The following is a 15,617-nucleotide window of genomic DNA, read 5'->3' as shown; positions in this document are numbered from 1 at the left end:
GTAGGAAATACTACAGTAGACTTATTAATGGGTTAGGTATATAGGTATAGGTTAAGTTAATAAAGTAAACATAATTAGTGGAGTATGTTACTTAATAGATTAACTTTAATTATATTCTAAGATTTACTATAAAGAAAAGAACTATCTATAGTAGGGACTGTAGTCCTTTAAATATATAATACTGCGCCTAAAAAACATACCAAGTACGTTAGTATATTAGTATGTCAGTACGTCTTACGTTCCCACGTTCCCATGTTTTTATGTTTTTAACTTATAATATAACTAGCCACGTAACTCGGCTACCCCTTATTTTATAGCTTAATTAGTTCCAGCGCCTTCCGTACTATCTTAACTAACCCGTATATATCTCTTCTTAGTAGTGCTACCACTGCTAATATAAGGTCTGTAACACTAGGTATATTAACTAGAATTCTATTTTAATTACTATTTACCTGTATTTACACCTACTTATCTAATTAGGAAATTAGTATATAATTAACATAATCAATGTAATTAATTAGAATTAGGTATAGTGATTTTATAATAATTAAAATTAATAGGCTAATTACAATTACGTTGATTATATGCATCCCTAGACTACCCTTCTAAAAAGGAGTAGGAAGGATTTAAATGTGAGGGGACTTTGTAGATAGGGGGCTATAAGGCACGATTATAGGAACAGATAGATTGTGGAGGAGACGAATCCTTGAGGAGGTAAGGCCTCTAGGATCGTGGAGACTATATACTACGGGCACGTAACCGGCGACCATCTGAGGGGCGTCCGGGGTTTTTCCCAAGGGCAACCCGAGGTGACTGCAACAATATCCCTTACAGCTCGCGGCCTTAAGAGAACGCGTAGTTGTTAAAGCGCTGTATTACTAAGTCGTGAGTATTGTAGTGCTTACTAGCTTCTGGTTTAACCAAGTATTTAAATGGGATTAATTAAATAGCTGCCTGTATTGCCGCAATTGTATTTTCGTTTCTTAGCTTCTTGTAGGCCTTCTATTTAACTAGTTGGTTTGCTTAAAGTGTGGCAGTAGTAGGAGTGTCCATTTTAAATAAAAATCTAGTATGCTTAGTGTAGAGCCTGGGGCGCCATAGCTGTATATTTACGTGGAGGTTAGTTGGTAATTGGGAGGGTTGATCGACGTTGACGTTAACGCGACGTTGACGTTAACGCGACGTTGACTTTAGCGGTGATAAAATTCGCGTTTTTGCCCGATCGTGCAGCGGCTCGCGGGGGTGCCGGGGTATTAGGTAAACATTGCATCTATCTATTATTCACACTCTTACGGAGAAGAGGATTAATTAATCTAATTAGTGGGTACGGGCTCAAAGGCATTAATTAAGAATGGGTATATTCGCAAGGCCATTTATAGGGGATTGCCCTGCCTTAACTAAATATAATACCTATGGACCTAGAAGCGCAGCGCCCATACCATATAAGGTAGAGTAAGGGGAAGAAAAAATAAAAATAAAAAAGGGGGGGAAAGGAGAGATTTAAGTTAATATATTAGAGTGCTAAAATAGGCACTCCTACACGCCGTTATACCTAAATACCTTTGCCTATTACATCTAGGGCGAGTAATAATAAGAACGGTATTAGTATTCTATATTAGAAGTTTACACTTAGCCAGAATAGGTCTTTTAGGGATAATAAATAATAAAGCTAAAACGCTTATGAGGACCACCGGCCTAGTTGCTGTATTTAGCCGTCTATAAAACCATTATCTTAAGCGTATTAAGCAGCACCTTTCTAAAACAAGTGTCCGTTATAAAGCTTAGAGTAAAGGCCGAGAGTAACAACTTTATACTTTAGCTTATTCCTAACCACGTAGCTTATAAAGGCTAATTTTTTAAAGTAAAAGAGAGGGGCATTTCTAGGTTGGGGGTTATTTTTAAACAGGTATTTTATAGCTTAAACTACGCATTTAGGTTGCCCTAAAGCGGTAATTATAATTAAAACTCCTTAGTAATTAACGTCCGTTTTACTACGCTTTAGACGTAATATTATATAGTCCTCTGCTAGCGTTATATCGTTTCTAGTATATTTTATAGTAGAGAAGGCGTGGCTATCTTTTTAAGCCTTGGTGTAGGTGATCTTGCCTAGATAAAGGAATCCCATAAAGGCCGTAGTAACGGCAGCGTTAAAGTTAAGATCCTTAATAGATTAGGCATTTAGGGTAACTAATTAGATAAGAATATCTTTGGTAATTAGCAATCTTTTAGCTATAGTAAAGGGATTTATAAATATTACACCGTCTAGGATCCTCTTAATAATAGGATTATTAAAGACGGAGGTGTTATAATTAGCGTTAATATAGTAGGATCAAATTATGGAGATATAGGCTCTAACTATAGTAGGCTTAATACGGCTTATTCCTAGACTAATATTACTAAAGATTTATTAGGTAATCTATTCTCTTAGGTAGTAGAGGGGCGCTAGGTACTTTACCGCTTTATAAAAGTTATAATAGCCCTCCTAACTTTTAATTACGGGACAGTATAAATCTCTCATTTTATCAGAGAGGCTATACTATAATAGTTAGCCAAAGTATTCTAAGGGGGCTTTTACCTTAATCTAGAAATTAGGTAGGGGGTCTTTAAAAGGAACTAGGTCTTCTATTTTAGCGTTAGATTAAATATAATAAAAAAGCATATAGTAACAGTAAATTAGAAGTATCCTAATACAGGTATAGTAATAACACCCTATTATAATTAAAATAAGATAGAGTATTAGCTAGCCTATTTTCTATAGAGGAAACCTACTCTATATAGAGCGTAATATTATAGGCTATAGCTAGTTAGAGGATCTTATAGAGCAAGTAATTACCTAGTCCTTTTACTACCGTATTCTAGAATCCTAAGAGTGCTACTATATTATCTATATAGATATAGACTAAGCTATACTCCTACTATATTACCTAGAGCTAAAATAAGGTCGTAATCGCTCAGACCTCCCGCTTATTAATTAGGGTAAAGCGGTATTCTATATTAGGGTAGCAGCTTAAAGAATTATCTTAGGGTAGAGATACTAAATAGGGCGGCTATATTATCCCTTAAGAATCCTTAAGAAAGAAGAAGGCCTTATAACTAAAAATCCTAAATGCGTTTAAAAAGAGATAGAATTATTTTTAATCCGTATTATTAAAAAAAAGGATACTATTTAAAAGGGTAAGAGTATCCCTTTACTATAACAAGTCTTAGCAAAGTTTAGCTGTTAGCTATTAGTAAGGATAACTACCTACCTTTATAAAAGTGGAGATAAACTCCTAGATAGAGTAGTTATATAAATACCTAAGCCTAATTACCCGGGCGCTCTAAGTAAGTCTACTAGCTAGTTTTTAACTCTAAACTAGCGTTAGGGATCTACCACTTAACGCTTTATTAATCTCCTTAATTATAGTGGCCTGTTTTAAAGGAGAAAGATATAGCTTAGACTTTAGAGTATCTATAATATAACCTAGGACTTTAGCCGTAGTGCCTTTAATATTCTTTAATTTATTTTATAGGATGCCTAATTTATCACTTAATTAGTTATATATACTAAGTAATTAAGGGAGAATAGAAGCGTTAAAGAGTATAAAGATAAAGTTATCTAGATAGTACTCTAAAGCGGCGTTTAGAATATATTAGATAAGTATCTAGTAAAATTCCTCCATAAAAAGATTAAATAAAAAGGGTGCAGTTTAAAGGCTAAATAAGAGGCAACGTTTAAAATACACTATACCCTTTTAGGAGAACCCTATAAGGCGTTAAGCTTTAATAGAAAGTAGGATATTCCGAAAGGCGTCCTTAATATCCCTTTTAATAATTATATAACTACGGCCTGTATATATAACATATTAGAGAACCTAATTAACTATTAAATATTATAATATAGCAAATACTATAGGGATTAAGTTATTAATAGATCGGCTAAATAGTAAGGATAAGTTATAAATACGGCGCTATCCCTTATCCGCTTTAGGTACTAAATTTAGCGGCAAGGATATAACGGGAGACGTTACTATTATAATTCTACCTATATCTAGATTAGCCTTAATCTTCTCTAAGATTAGGACTATATTTGCGGCTATTAAGGCTTAGTTTTTTTAGGAGAGAAGCTTAATTTCTAGGTCTACCCTAATCTGGCATCTAAACTTTAAGATACTAATAATATTACATTAAAGGTTACTAGGGTACAGGAATAAATAACGCCCCCACGCTTAAATAATTAAGGGGGAAGGAGAGTCCTATAAAGGAGAGGAGGGCAGGAAGACTGGAAATAATAATATAGTATTTAGCCTACCCATACTATAAGGGTAGAGCACAGTTTTAGTGGAGTATAGGTATAGCTTAATAAAATTCTCTTCCTCCTCTTTCTTTTCCTTATTAATACTTTCCTCTAGTAATTACTACTTATAATTTCTTGCAGTATGCGGGCCACCGTACTTACTATAGGTATACAAGAACTTACAATCCTTGCCTAGGTTATACTTCCCTCTATTAAAGCTATAATAGGTCCTTAAGATATTAGTNCTTACTTNNNCGCGTTTNNAGATANATNCGGATTTATAAGTACTNGNATTANAATANATATNTANGAAGTTACTANAGATCTTCTAGTTAGCTAGCTCTAACTAGTTCTTTTAAATAACTATAAAGTAGTACTCTAAGGCCATAGTTATTAAGGGAGCAATTTAGTAGGTAGCAGATAGCTAGATAACTTAATTATAGAAGGCAAGTATTTAGGGAATAAGATCTACCGAAAGATTCTTATATATAATAATTAAAATTATTATATAGTTAAGGAAGCCCTTTACCTATACTTTAACAGATAAGTAGTCCTTTATTATCCCTTCTTTTAGTCTTATAAAAAGGACGCTATTAATAATAAGGATATTATTTTAAGGCTTAGACTAGAGCTAGTGTATCTAAAGGCGAGAGAGGTTATTAGGCAAGAAAGTACCCTAAAATACCTTAAGTATCTCTTTATTCGGGACGCTAGGGAGGAGGGTATTTAGAATATTAGCTATAAATGGGAGTAACTTACCTAGTTTATTAATTGGGGTTAAGGATAATACTACTATAGCTAATCTTGCTATTATTATAGTAAGGCTTAATATATAGAGTTTAGTCGCCTAATCTTCCTATTCTTTTTAAATATATAGCATTTCGGTACGGTCCTCCTATTCCTAAAAAAGTCTTATTTTCCAGTTAGTTACCTAGTCCTTAACCTTCTTTACCTAAGCTCTTTTAATCCTTAGGTCCTCCTTATATAGTTACTAGAGCTATTCTTTAGCTTTTCTAGCGGCTAAAGTCTCGCGTTAAGCCGTGGAGAGAGGCGCTATTATAGAGAATAGAGACTATAACGCTGGCGTATCGCCTAAAGGTATAGGGGAAGGTAAGGGAGACTAGTAGGTAACCTCTAAGGAGTTTAGCTTGTTAAGTGTATTATTATTAGTTAAGTTTTTAAGGTTTTTATAAACAATTCGCGAAGGTTTAGACGAGCGTATAGGTTATTAAGTTATTAATAGCAACAATTAATTATTAGAAATTAAGTAAATAAGATATTAGCTCTTAAATAAGACTAATATAGAAAGCAAGCAAGCAAGGCTCAATTTTGTAAATGTTAATAATGTTAGTGTTGCTGAGATGCAGGGGTGCTGCTGCAGTGCTTGCTTAGCCACATAGACATATCCATATGGCTTTTACTAGTAAAATAGGTGCTTGAGTAGTGTCTTAGCTACCTTACCGCCCAAGTTTCCGCTTGATTTAGAAAAGATTCAGACAGTAAAGTTACTGCCAAGAGTTACTGTGCGGATCCTGTTCGGCGATCCCATACATTGTATGCCTACCAATCTAAAGCTACAGCTAAGCCCATCGAACGAAGCCCGTGAGCAAGAGCTTGTACGTTAATGCCAAAAGCTTTAAGCTCCACCAACAATGCAGAACGCAGATAAATGGCTTCGCGAGTGGCAGTGGACGTATAAGAAGTGCAGGAAGCTACGTCTACCAGACACCGAAGGAGAGCAAGCGGTTCGCGACTTCTTGCATGCAGTGAATACAATTAAGCCTAGCTTCTCAAGCTACTGGCGGAACAAACTTATCGACGGCGACAGCCGGATTAACCTCTACAAAATCGTGCGACGATATCGTGACCACCAGAGCAAATCTTCGCGATTAAGCCAAGGAGCCTTCTTCGTAAGCTTTCAAGGAGTGAAGCTAAAGGACTGCCTCTGCGGCGAGATTCACCATTTCAAACAGTGTCCTAATATTTTAGAAGGAGCTCGACAGAAAGATTGGAAGCCAGATCCAAAATTTAAACAAGAAGTCAAGGAAAAGATTCAATCAAGTGAGAAGCTTCAAGGAATAATCAGTCGACTTCACAAGGATTCAACCCCACGGGCAACTTCTAACGAGGCTTTAGGGAGGTTTTAGGAGGGAGGAAGTACTGATCGCGATCAACACCACGCCAAGACTGGTGATACATCTTTAACCTGCAAGCAAGCTCAAAGCCGGGGGGGTGTGTCGACCTAAATCGGGTTGTCTTGCCACCCGACTCAGTTACCTACCCCTTGACTCAGTCACCTACTCCCTTTTACGTACCCCGCCTGGTCCTGCACCTACATCATGTATATATAGTCTCTTTTCTTTCACAGATCAATTAACACATGAGTTCTTCTTTCCTGAAATCTGCGCACGGACTTTAGATCGACATGTTAGCTGTAGGGCACGACGCTTTTAGGAGAAGAGAAAGGAGAAGGGGAGAGGGGGGTATTATGTCCTTCTTACCTTAAACTCCTTCTGCTTTGGGTTGTACGCTAAAGATATATTTTTAGGCCTTGCGGCACGCGTAAGGGCGAGGATATACTGCGCGTTAGCGCGTAATTCGGTATTATTGGTGATATTAATCTCTACGCGGTTGGTTAGCGTTATCTTGTATAGTAGGAATAATAGTAGATGTGCTACCGCGATTGAGGATTAGGTAAGGAGGACTTTTTTATATATACTTGGGGCCCTAATAACCCTAATTACTCTATGGTTGGTGTCAATCAGCGGCTCGATTAGCGGGTGGTTTTTAATACGCGTATATCCACAGCTTGGCGCTGGTGGCGCTGTGGATATACGCGAATATGTGCTAGGTGGCTGGCTGAACACGTGACTTTTTAGCTGACCGACGATCAGCCGAGCCTCTCATACCAAGAAATCAATCAAATATCCAAAGGAGATTAACGCGATTTCTTAGTATGAGTCCACTGAGGCATATTTTGCTCACCCTACGCAGCCGCTGTCTTACAAGGTAGAGCGAATACGACGTACGGCTTCTGCCGAAGGTCCGTCAACGGGGATACCTTGCCAAGAAACATACAAAGCGATTTCACTTTATCTGCGACATCGCAATATGGCTATTAAACTTGCAAGGAAATCTTCCACCTGATGCAAGTCTCTCCAAATTGCAGGAATTTTCCTTCGTTAGTCTTGAGTGCTCTCATTTCCGACCTTTACCGCAGCGCTCTACTAACTGATCGTCCGTCCATCCTAGAGTCTAAAAATATAGCATCGGACAGCGAAGAAGAGTATTATAATTGTCTAGGTATCCTTAGGCTTCTGTGAGTATTACGTCCTTTCCTCATTACTTCACTACCATATTCAGGAGGGATCGCAATGCTGCTTTTCTCCGTACTCACTCTTCTATCTCCTGTAGTTTATGCGTCACTCCCCTTCAGAGGCGTTGATTGGTCTTCCCTCTTGGTTGAAGAAGCCGCCGGTAAAACTTACAAGAATGCGGCCGGTACTGCCCAACCGCTCGAGATAATTCTCAAGAACAGCGGGGTCAACACCGTCCGCCAGCGCCTCTGGGTGAACCCATCTGATAGCAACTACAACCTTGCCTACAATGTTAAGCTAGCCAAGCGGGCCCAAGCTGCTGGCCTACAAATCTACCTCGACATGCACTTCAGCGACACCTGGGCCGACTCCGGCCACCAAGCCACACCTGCTGCATGGGCAAGCTACGCTATCGATGACCTGGCCTGGGAAGTCTACAACTACACTCTCGCCACTATGAACACCTTCCAATTAAACGGCATCCCGCTCTCAATCGTCTCCATCGGCAATGAGATCGCCGCCGGGATGCTCTGGCCCCTCGGTGTAACCAACAGCTCAACCGGCCTCTACAACCTCGCGCGGCTCCTGCACTTCGCCTCAGCTGGCATCAAGGACTCCACCTTATTCACCAAACCCCGCATCATGATCCACCTAGACAACGGCTGGAACTGGGCCGGGCAGCAGTGGTGGTACGACACCGTGTTGGCCGAAGGTCCGCTCACCTCGTCGGATTATGATGTCCAAGGCGTCTCGTACTATCCCTTCTACAACTCCTCCGCGACACTCGCGTCTCTCGAGACCAGCTTGACGAATATGCGAAGCAAGTACGGCAAGGAAATCATGGTGGTGGAGACGAATTGGCCGACGTGGTGTCCGAGTCCCGCGTTCAGCTTTCCAGCGGATACGACGTCGATTCCGTTTTCAGTGGCCGGGCAGACGAGGTGGATGAAAGATGTGGCGAGCAAGGTTGCTAGTGCGGGTGGTGTGGGGTTGTTTTATTGGGAGCCGGCTTGGATTGATGGTCCGAATTTGGGGAGTAGCTGCGCGGATAATCTGATGGTTACGAGTTCGGGAGGGGCCATGGCGAGTTTGGCGGTGTTCGGTTCGATTTAAGGTAGCTATGGTGGAATCACTTCCTGTTATGGTTATTCTTGTATATGCTTTTACCATACTTTAACAGCTGGCAACCTCAAGGATGGCTCATCTTCAGATTATGCCTCCCATGGAACGTTGTTTTGCGGTTGTGTAGGAATTTTCCACTCTTGCCGTGATCTATATTTCCTTCGCCGGTTTCATTGATTGATGCTACTGGGGCCGACTATGTATTCGTCTCGATGTATATTTGTGCCAAAGTAATGAGTGAGACAGCACATCTGTGGAAATTAGACTTGTCACACGTTGAGGATTTCATTGCGGCGATGAGTCTAGTCAGAATCTGACAATCTTATTCGGCGATCGTAGATTTTACAAGTTGAGGACATTACATGGTGACTTCGGACTTCGGGCTCGGAAAAAGCAATATTAATGACTGGCTGCCCATGCCAGCTGTTTCTGTTAACTTTTTTGTGATTAAATGCACTGATATCGAGTCGTTGAGAATAAAGCGAAAATAGTCGAAGGAAGGAAGCATGGAGTAAAAGGTAGCATCCGCCACATTCTCATGCAATTCTGGCGGCACGGAAAATTTCGTGCATCCATTTTTCTTGGGGGCGGAACGGGACGGTGCAGGGTGGTCTGAGCTTTGAAAGACCTTATTCTCACCACTACCATCACCTAGTGTACAAGATACTCTATGTTCTTTACAATACGATACCCTAGCGCAAAAATCCTGACTACGAAACGTATCAAAGCCCTCAAGAGCTTAACTAACCTTCCGTGGATGCCATTTTGCCGGGCGGCATCAAAATTGTCGCTATGCTACCACCAACAAGGAATTCAGTTAATCACATTTCCTCCCAGGCACGCAACCTCGCGCACCAAACCGGTGCATCTTGTGTGGGACGAAGCCTATGCGGACAGTTTGAGAGGCTTGTTTAGTGGGGAGGAAACGTAAATTCCGCGGGCTAGTCGCCAGTGGCCTTGCAAGCCCATTCAAGGAATGCAAAAGTATGTTCTTTGCGTTGTTAAAATCACAATAACAGCGACGTGCATAATGAAGGTATGGTGTAAAAAATATTGGAAGCTCTAGGTTGTGAGGCGGCCTTTCTTGAACTACTTTCTCTTCAATCTGCTTTTCTCAAGATATCAGATTGGTCGCTTGTCTTACTGGTCCTACCTGAGAAATGGGGAAGTAGTGATTTAACTGATCTGGTCGGATTCAAAACTGACATCAACCTAGAGCAAATCCAGATCTCTAAGTCATTATTACTACTCACTTAGCCAATACAAGCCTAAAACGGCCGGTTAACCGATTAAACTATCCGCGCTATGTAGGACGCTCGTGCTGCCAACGTAAGCCCTACCTCCTGCCAAGACCTATAGTGTTCCCTTATCGAAATGGGCTGTAAGCTAACCTGATAAGTTGCTCAGCCCAATTACATCACTCACGGGAAGTTACGACACCAGCGGGAAGTAGCTGAAGCCTTCGAATTCTTCCAAATTCCGTCCGGGTTTCAGCTTTACCCCGCCTTTCTGAAACCCGCTGCCCTCTGCAACTCCAAAATTCACGACTTTCTCCAAAATTTCTTATGTTTTCTAACCTCCACATCTATCCTACGTTGGGGGATCGCACGGGAGAATAACACATTGGAAGATTTTACGGTTTTACGTTCTGAAAATCGCGCAAGGCTATTGTGGCAGCCCGACCCATCGTATTTGCTTAGATTCTTTGGCATTTGATGCGCCGACCAGCTGTCTTGAGATCATTTCGATGATTTGCTCGTATCGCTATGGACTTGCTCTTAGTATAGTCCTTCACACTGCGAACGCTCTACCTCTCCTTACAACATCATCACCACATGCAAAGTCTGGTTCACTCATCAGTCTCAGCATACAAGCCTAATCAAATGGCTTGAGATGTTCTCACTTTGTCTTGCGCCTCTCGTTACGCATATTGCATTCAGTCTCGCGAAGCAGGTCATCATAGGATCAAAAGGCCTGACATGGCGCGACCAGATCAGTCTTTTCAACCCAGTCTCGATCGTCTGGAGGTACCACGCCATCGCCGACAGACGGCGGAGAGCCAAACATTGGGACGAGGCAGACATGGCGGCTTCCAACCCGATTTTCTGGGACGGCAAGCAGTTTGATGGCTCAGAAGCAATGATGGTGAGAAGTCGCGACTGGATCACAACACTGCTGTTGCACCACCACGTTGAAATTCTCTCCGGCTCAGCTCTTGCATCGCTAATTATCACTATCCAGGGAGTCCAGGCTATCTTGTTCATCGCCACGACATTTACGCGTACTAATCCGAATGCCATTGTGCACCGACAAGACGGGCTACCATATATCTTTCAAGTGCTGGCCGTCGTAGGGCTATTGAGACTTCCAACGGCATTTTGGATATCGAGCGACTACGGATATGCAAAACTTGATCGGTAGGAAGAGCCCTCGGATCTAGTTGAGGCCGATGAAGCAGAAGCGGAGTTGCGGAACTGTCGACCTGAATCAGGTTGTCTTGTCACCCCGACTCAGCTACCTATCCATTGACTCAGTCATTGACTCGGCCACTTACCCCTTGTTTCCATTGCCACCCCCTTCCCCCCTTCTCTTTCCTATTTCCTACACCTTTCTCATGTATATATAGAGGCCCTAGAGCCACATTCAATAGACAGAGTCCTCATTCTTTGATATTCCAATCGACAGGAACACCGCTGCAATGCGCCTTAGCTACCCCAACAGCCAGCGCGGCATCTGCTACCGGACCTAGTGGGCGTTGTCGATGCTATTCATCATGGGCATCTCACTCGAGGCGTTGATTGCTGGCCTCTTCTCTTTAGTTGGAAGCCGGCCAGCCTTTATCTGCTCGAGCACGACTGGACTGCTGTATCGCTGCTTCTACATCATTCTTAGTGCTGGGTGTCTGATTATCCATTGGGTTTACATCTTTATAGGGTACAGTGGGAGCACGGTTATTCCTTGTATGCATTCACTATGGTACAAGGGTACACATTTCTATTATGGGGGCTTGGAATCCTTTGCGTTCTTGTTGCCTCGTTGGAGACGCGGATAGAAATTGACGGCTCCTATACTACTTACCCGGAGGTTCAATGCGATATGAATGGAGTTTGTCATCCCATTTCGGCGTATATTATCTACACGGATGCCTCTTCAAGTTCTAGATAATCCAAAGGATATATAAAGAGGGTAGAAAGACTGCCATTGGAGCTGGTTAGTTTCGAAAGTGTTAGCCAAGCTTCCAGTAGCAATCGTATTTTATAATTGAGATATAGGCGGAATGACCTTCAATTTGCTCCAGTGTGGTTTTGGATAATGCGAATAAGCGAGCATAAAATATCCTTATCCAATAGAAAATGCATAAAATATCGCAATCGATAAGGATAAAGTGCCCTGTGCGGGGCTTTTCTACCCCAACCAAGTAGAATAGGACAGAACCGTTGTACGCAGAGCCGTCGTGCAGAGCTTTTGTATGCAGAGCTTCGTGTAGAGCCTCTGTACGTAGAGCTTCGTGCAGAGCTTTGTGCAGAGCCTCCGTACGCAGAGCTTCGTGCAGAGCTTCGCGTAGAACTTCGTGTAGAGCTTCGCGCAGAGCTTCGCGCAGAGCTTTGTGCGGAGCTTCGCATAGAGCTTCGCATAGAGCTTCACACGGAGCTTTGTGCAGAGCTTCGTGCAGAGCTTCGCGCAGAGCTTCGTGCGGAGCTTTGTGCAGAGCTTCGCGCAGGGCTTCGTACAGAGCCTCGCACAGAGCTTCGTGCAGAGCTTCGTGCAGAGCTTCGCGCAGGGCTTCGTGCGGAGCTTCGCGCAGGGCTTCGTGCAGAGCTTCGCGCGGAGCCTCGTGCGGAACTTCGTAAAGTTTCGTGCAGAGCTTCGTGCGGACCTCCGTATGCAGAGCTTCCATGTGCAGAGCCGGATGTAGAGCCATATATAGAGTCACCTACTAAAATTTGGAATAAAAGGATAATATAACTTTATTTACTGGGCTTAAATTGGTTATTTTTATATAATAATAAAAAAGAAGGCAACTGAAATTTTATTTTGGGTATGCTAAGACTTATCGCGATAAAACGCAATGGATATCCTTATCGCGATAAGGATATCCATTGCAACTTATCGCGATAAGATTTATCCAAAACCACACTGATTTGCTCATCGCCGTGCCCAATTATTATTTTCTTAGGTTAAGTAAACATAGATCCCCGTAGGAACCAAGCAGAGACATATCAATTGCCCTATATTTTCGATTATTTGTACGTGTACCGGCGCGTTGAGCGGTCTCCCGTGGGTAACTTAAATCCTGTCGATCGGAAGACCAAAAGATAAAAAGAATGATGACTCTGTCTCATTGCAAGAGGCCCTAGAGCCTTACTATATACACTAGATAGGTGGCAAAGACTGACGTCGACACTAACGTCGATTTGAAACCGTTACCTCATAGCCTCTTGATCGACATTGGGTAATAGGTAATAGAAAGGTAATAGAAATAGTATGATGTCATAAGGTGGTAGGCAGCTAGAACAGGAACAGGGTGGTCATCAAAATCCGACCTGGATCGACAAATCCTCATATTACACGACGTAATGAAAATGGACGTCACTAAATTCCCAACGTCTGGATTGCTGTCAGATAATCTGTATTCTTGGAGGCGCAGGACGTGCACGAGTCACGTGCACGGGTCACGTGCATTGTAAATATCTTCGTCTAAGCCCAGGGGCCCTAGGTCCAACGATCAAGATCATCAATCAATCAACCCATTTCATCAATGAATAGCTCTATATGAGTTATCTGACAATTGCTTAGACAGCTATATTAGGCTCTCAATCAAAGCCGTTAAATTGGCTAGATTACTTAAGCTAGATTTTAGACCCCCGCTAATAGTGAATACGGCTACCAAGCCCTTATTTAGGCATATTTAGGTAACAAGTAAGTTAAGTAGAGTTTAAGGGCGGCAGGCGTATGCGCGGACCAGAAGTAACGTGAAACACATTTTTCTACCACCTTTTACCCTTTTCTTATATACAAAGCAACCTAGTTTAACTGTAACCTAGATAAAGGGAATAGTACCTATAACGTGTTTTACCACTTATTCGTCAACACTAGTCACTCGCCAACCCTAAAAACCTACCAAAAATCGGAAAAACTGCACCTTAATATCTTGACAACGGCTTAATAATAAATTACGAAATTTTATAACTAGCCTTTTATATCTATATTTAAAACTTTTAATAAAGTTCTAGCGTAATAAGCCTGGCCGTTATTAAGATATTAAGTTTTAGCCCCTAATTTTAAGCTAAATTGCAATATCTCTAAAGCCACTTAATAGATTACTTTTTAAATTTAATAAGAGGTTTAAAATATATATAAAAGGCTAATTATAAAATTTCGCAATTTATTATTAAGCCGTTGTCGAGATATTAAGGTGCAGTTTTTCCGATTTTTGATGGGTTTTTGGGGTTGGCGAGTGACTAGTGTTGACGAATGAGTGGTGAAACACGTTAGACTAACTAGGTTAAGTAAAGTTGGTAGGGGTTAGGAGGCAGTCTTAAGAACTCGGCGACGCACACGGTCAATGCGAGGGTCACTTTATAGATATCTTCTCGAGCAATCAAGCTCCGTACATTTATCCTCAAGAACTCTACACACATTTCTCGCCATGCCTATTTAACGTGCCTCACCCCTAAGCGAGACACTGTTTATCCCCAACTAATACCCCCCTAATGAATAATTTAATATATAGAAATTAATTTTATAAAAGTTTTTTTTAAAATTTATATTTTTTTATTTTTTTATTAATTTTAGTTAACTTTTTATTAAAAATAGTAATAAATAAGCTATTTACTATTTAAAAATCAACTTTCTTATATTTTTTATATTTTTTTATATATCTATATATTTATAATAAATCACTTATATATATAAAATTAATCTATAATGCTATTATTAACATAAAAATGTAATAAAAATTTAGTAGATTAGTAAATTATTAAAATAAACTTATATATTATTACTATATTTATAATTATTTATTAGCCGTTAAAAACAGACTCTGTACCTATACGTGGTGACGGCTATAAACCTAGTCTTTAAAGTTTAGATCTAGAGCCAACGTAAAGACATTATATAGCGTGCGGATAAGACCTAGTGGTAGTTATGGGCGTTAAGGGCGGTAGTAAAAAATTTTCAGATGGTAAGATCTTAAAAACCACTACTGTTGGCCCTCTACAATATAATAACCACTACTGTTCTCCTATCTAGGGCACCTATACGATCTAACATGGATATATAGTATTCAATAGTATCCCCTAACCCCTAATAGAAAGCATTAACAACCTCTTATATTAATAAACGAGTAAATGTAAATAAGTAAACAAACAAGCAAATATACGGCCCCTCCTAACCCCTAAGGCGATCGCCCGTGGAGCATGCGGTTACTTACCGTACTGCCGTAATACTACTAAAGCAACAGCCGGATATAACCCCGTATGGTTTTCCTTGTCTCCTCTTAACAGAGTAGTATCCCTAGAGAGGGCCTAGTGACTGGGGCCTAGGCATAAAAGATACCCAGGTACACACATCCCGCTTTTGGCTTTTAGTATTAGGATAGTAGAACGGATAAATCCCCCTTACGCCTTTAATAGGCCCTAGGGGGGGGGAAGGCATGGCGTATATAGCAATGGTTAAACAAGAGATAGTATATAGGGGATGGCTAAGATATAAGAAACAATAATAATACAGCAATTAATTAGTAAGGCCTAGCTAGGACGTAGTAAACCCTAGCTTAGATAAGCTAGAGAAGGAAGCAGTGGTTCCTAAGGAGTTTAAACATCTAAGGAGGATAGGATGTAGCCGTAGGCCTATAGGGCCGCCGCTATAGACGGACATGGCAAATCGGGGTTTTTTATCCT

At 40.9% G+C, this 15,617-nt stretch overlaps 3 protein-coding genes across 3 annotated transcripts; 2 read left to right on the top strand and 1 right to left on the bottom strand.

Annotated features, from left to right (window-relative positions):
- The first annotated feature begins 7,531 nt into the window (after window positions 1-7,531).
- K441DRAFT_660278 (glycoside hydrolase family 53 protein) lies at window positions 7,532-8,907 on the top strand. Its single transcript, XM_067648679.1, has one exon. The coding sequence runs from the start codon at window positions 7,651-7,653 to the stop codon at window positions 8,704-8,706; it is 1,056 nt and encodes a 351-aa protein (XP_067503901.1). The 5' UTR covers window positions 7,532-7,650; the 3' UTR covers window positions 8,707-8,907.
- A 1,662-nt stretch (window positions 8,908-10,569) lies between these two features.
- Window positions 10,570-11,136, top strand: K441DRAFT_561967 (uncharacterized protein; the record flags this gene model as incomplete). Its single annotated transcript, XM_067643549.1, has 1 exon — window positions 10,570-11,136. A coding segment is annotated over one exon (567 nt), but the record flags the coding sequence as incomplete, so codon positions are not given.
- Window positions 11,137-11,854: 718 nt separating this feature from the next.
- K441DRAFT_721030 (uncharacterized protein) lies at window positions 11,855-13,075 on the bottom strand. Its single transcript, XM_067654053.1, has one exon. It carries the CDS (start codon window positions 12,635-12,637, stop codon window positions 11,942-11,944), a length of 696 nt encoding a protein of 231 aa, XP_067503899.1. The 5' UTR covers window positions 12,638-13,075; the 3' UTR covers window positions 11,855-11,941.
- Window positions 13,076-15,617: the final 2,542 nt, after the last annotated feature.

Source organism: Cenococcum geophilum (assembly GCF_001692895.1).
Source record: "Cenococcum geophilum 1.58 unplaced genomic scaffold K441scaffold_22, whole genome shotgun sequence".
Classification (NCBI taxonomy): domain Eukaryota; kingdom Fungi; phylum Ascomycota; class Dothideomycetes; order Gloniales; family Gloniaceae; genus Cenococcum; species Cenococcum geophilum.
This window is presented reverse-complemented; position numbering and strand designations above follow the sequence as displayed.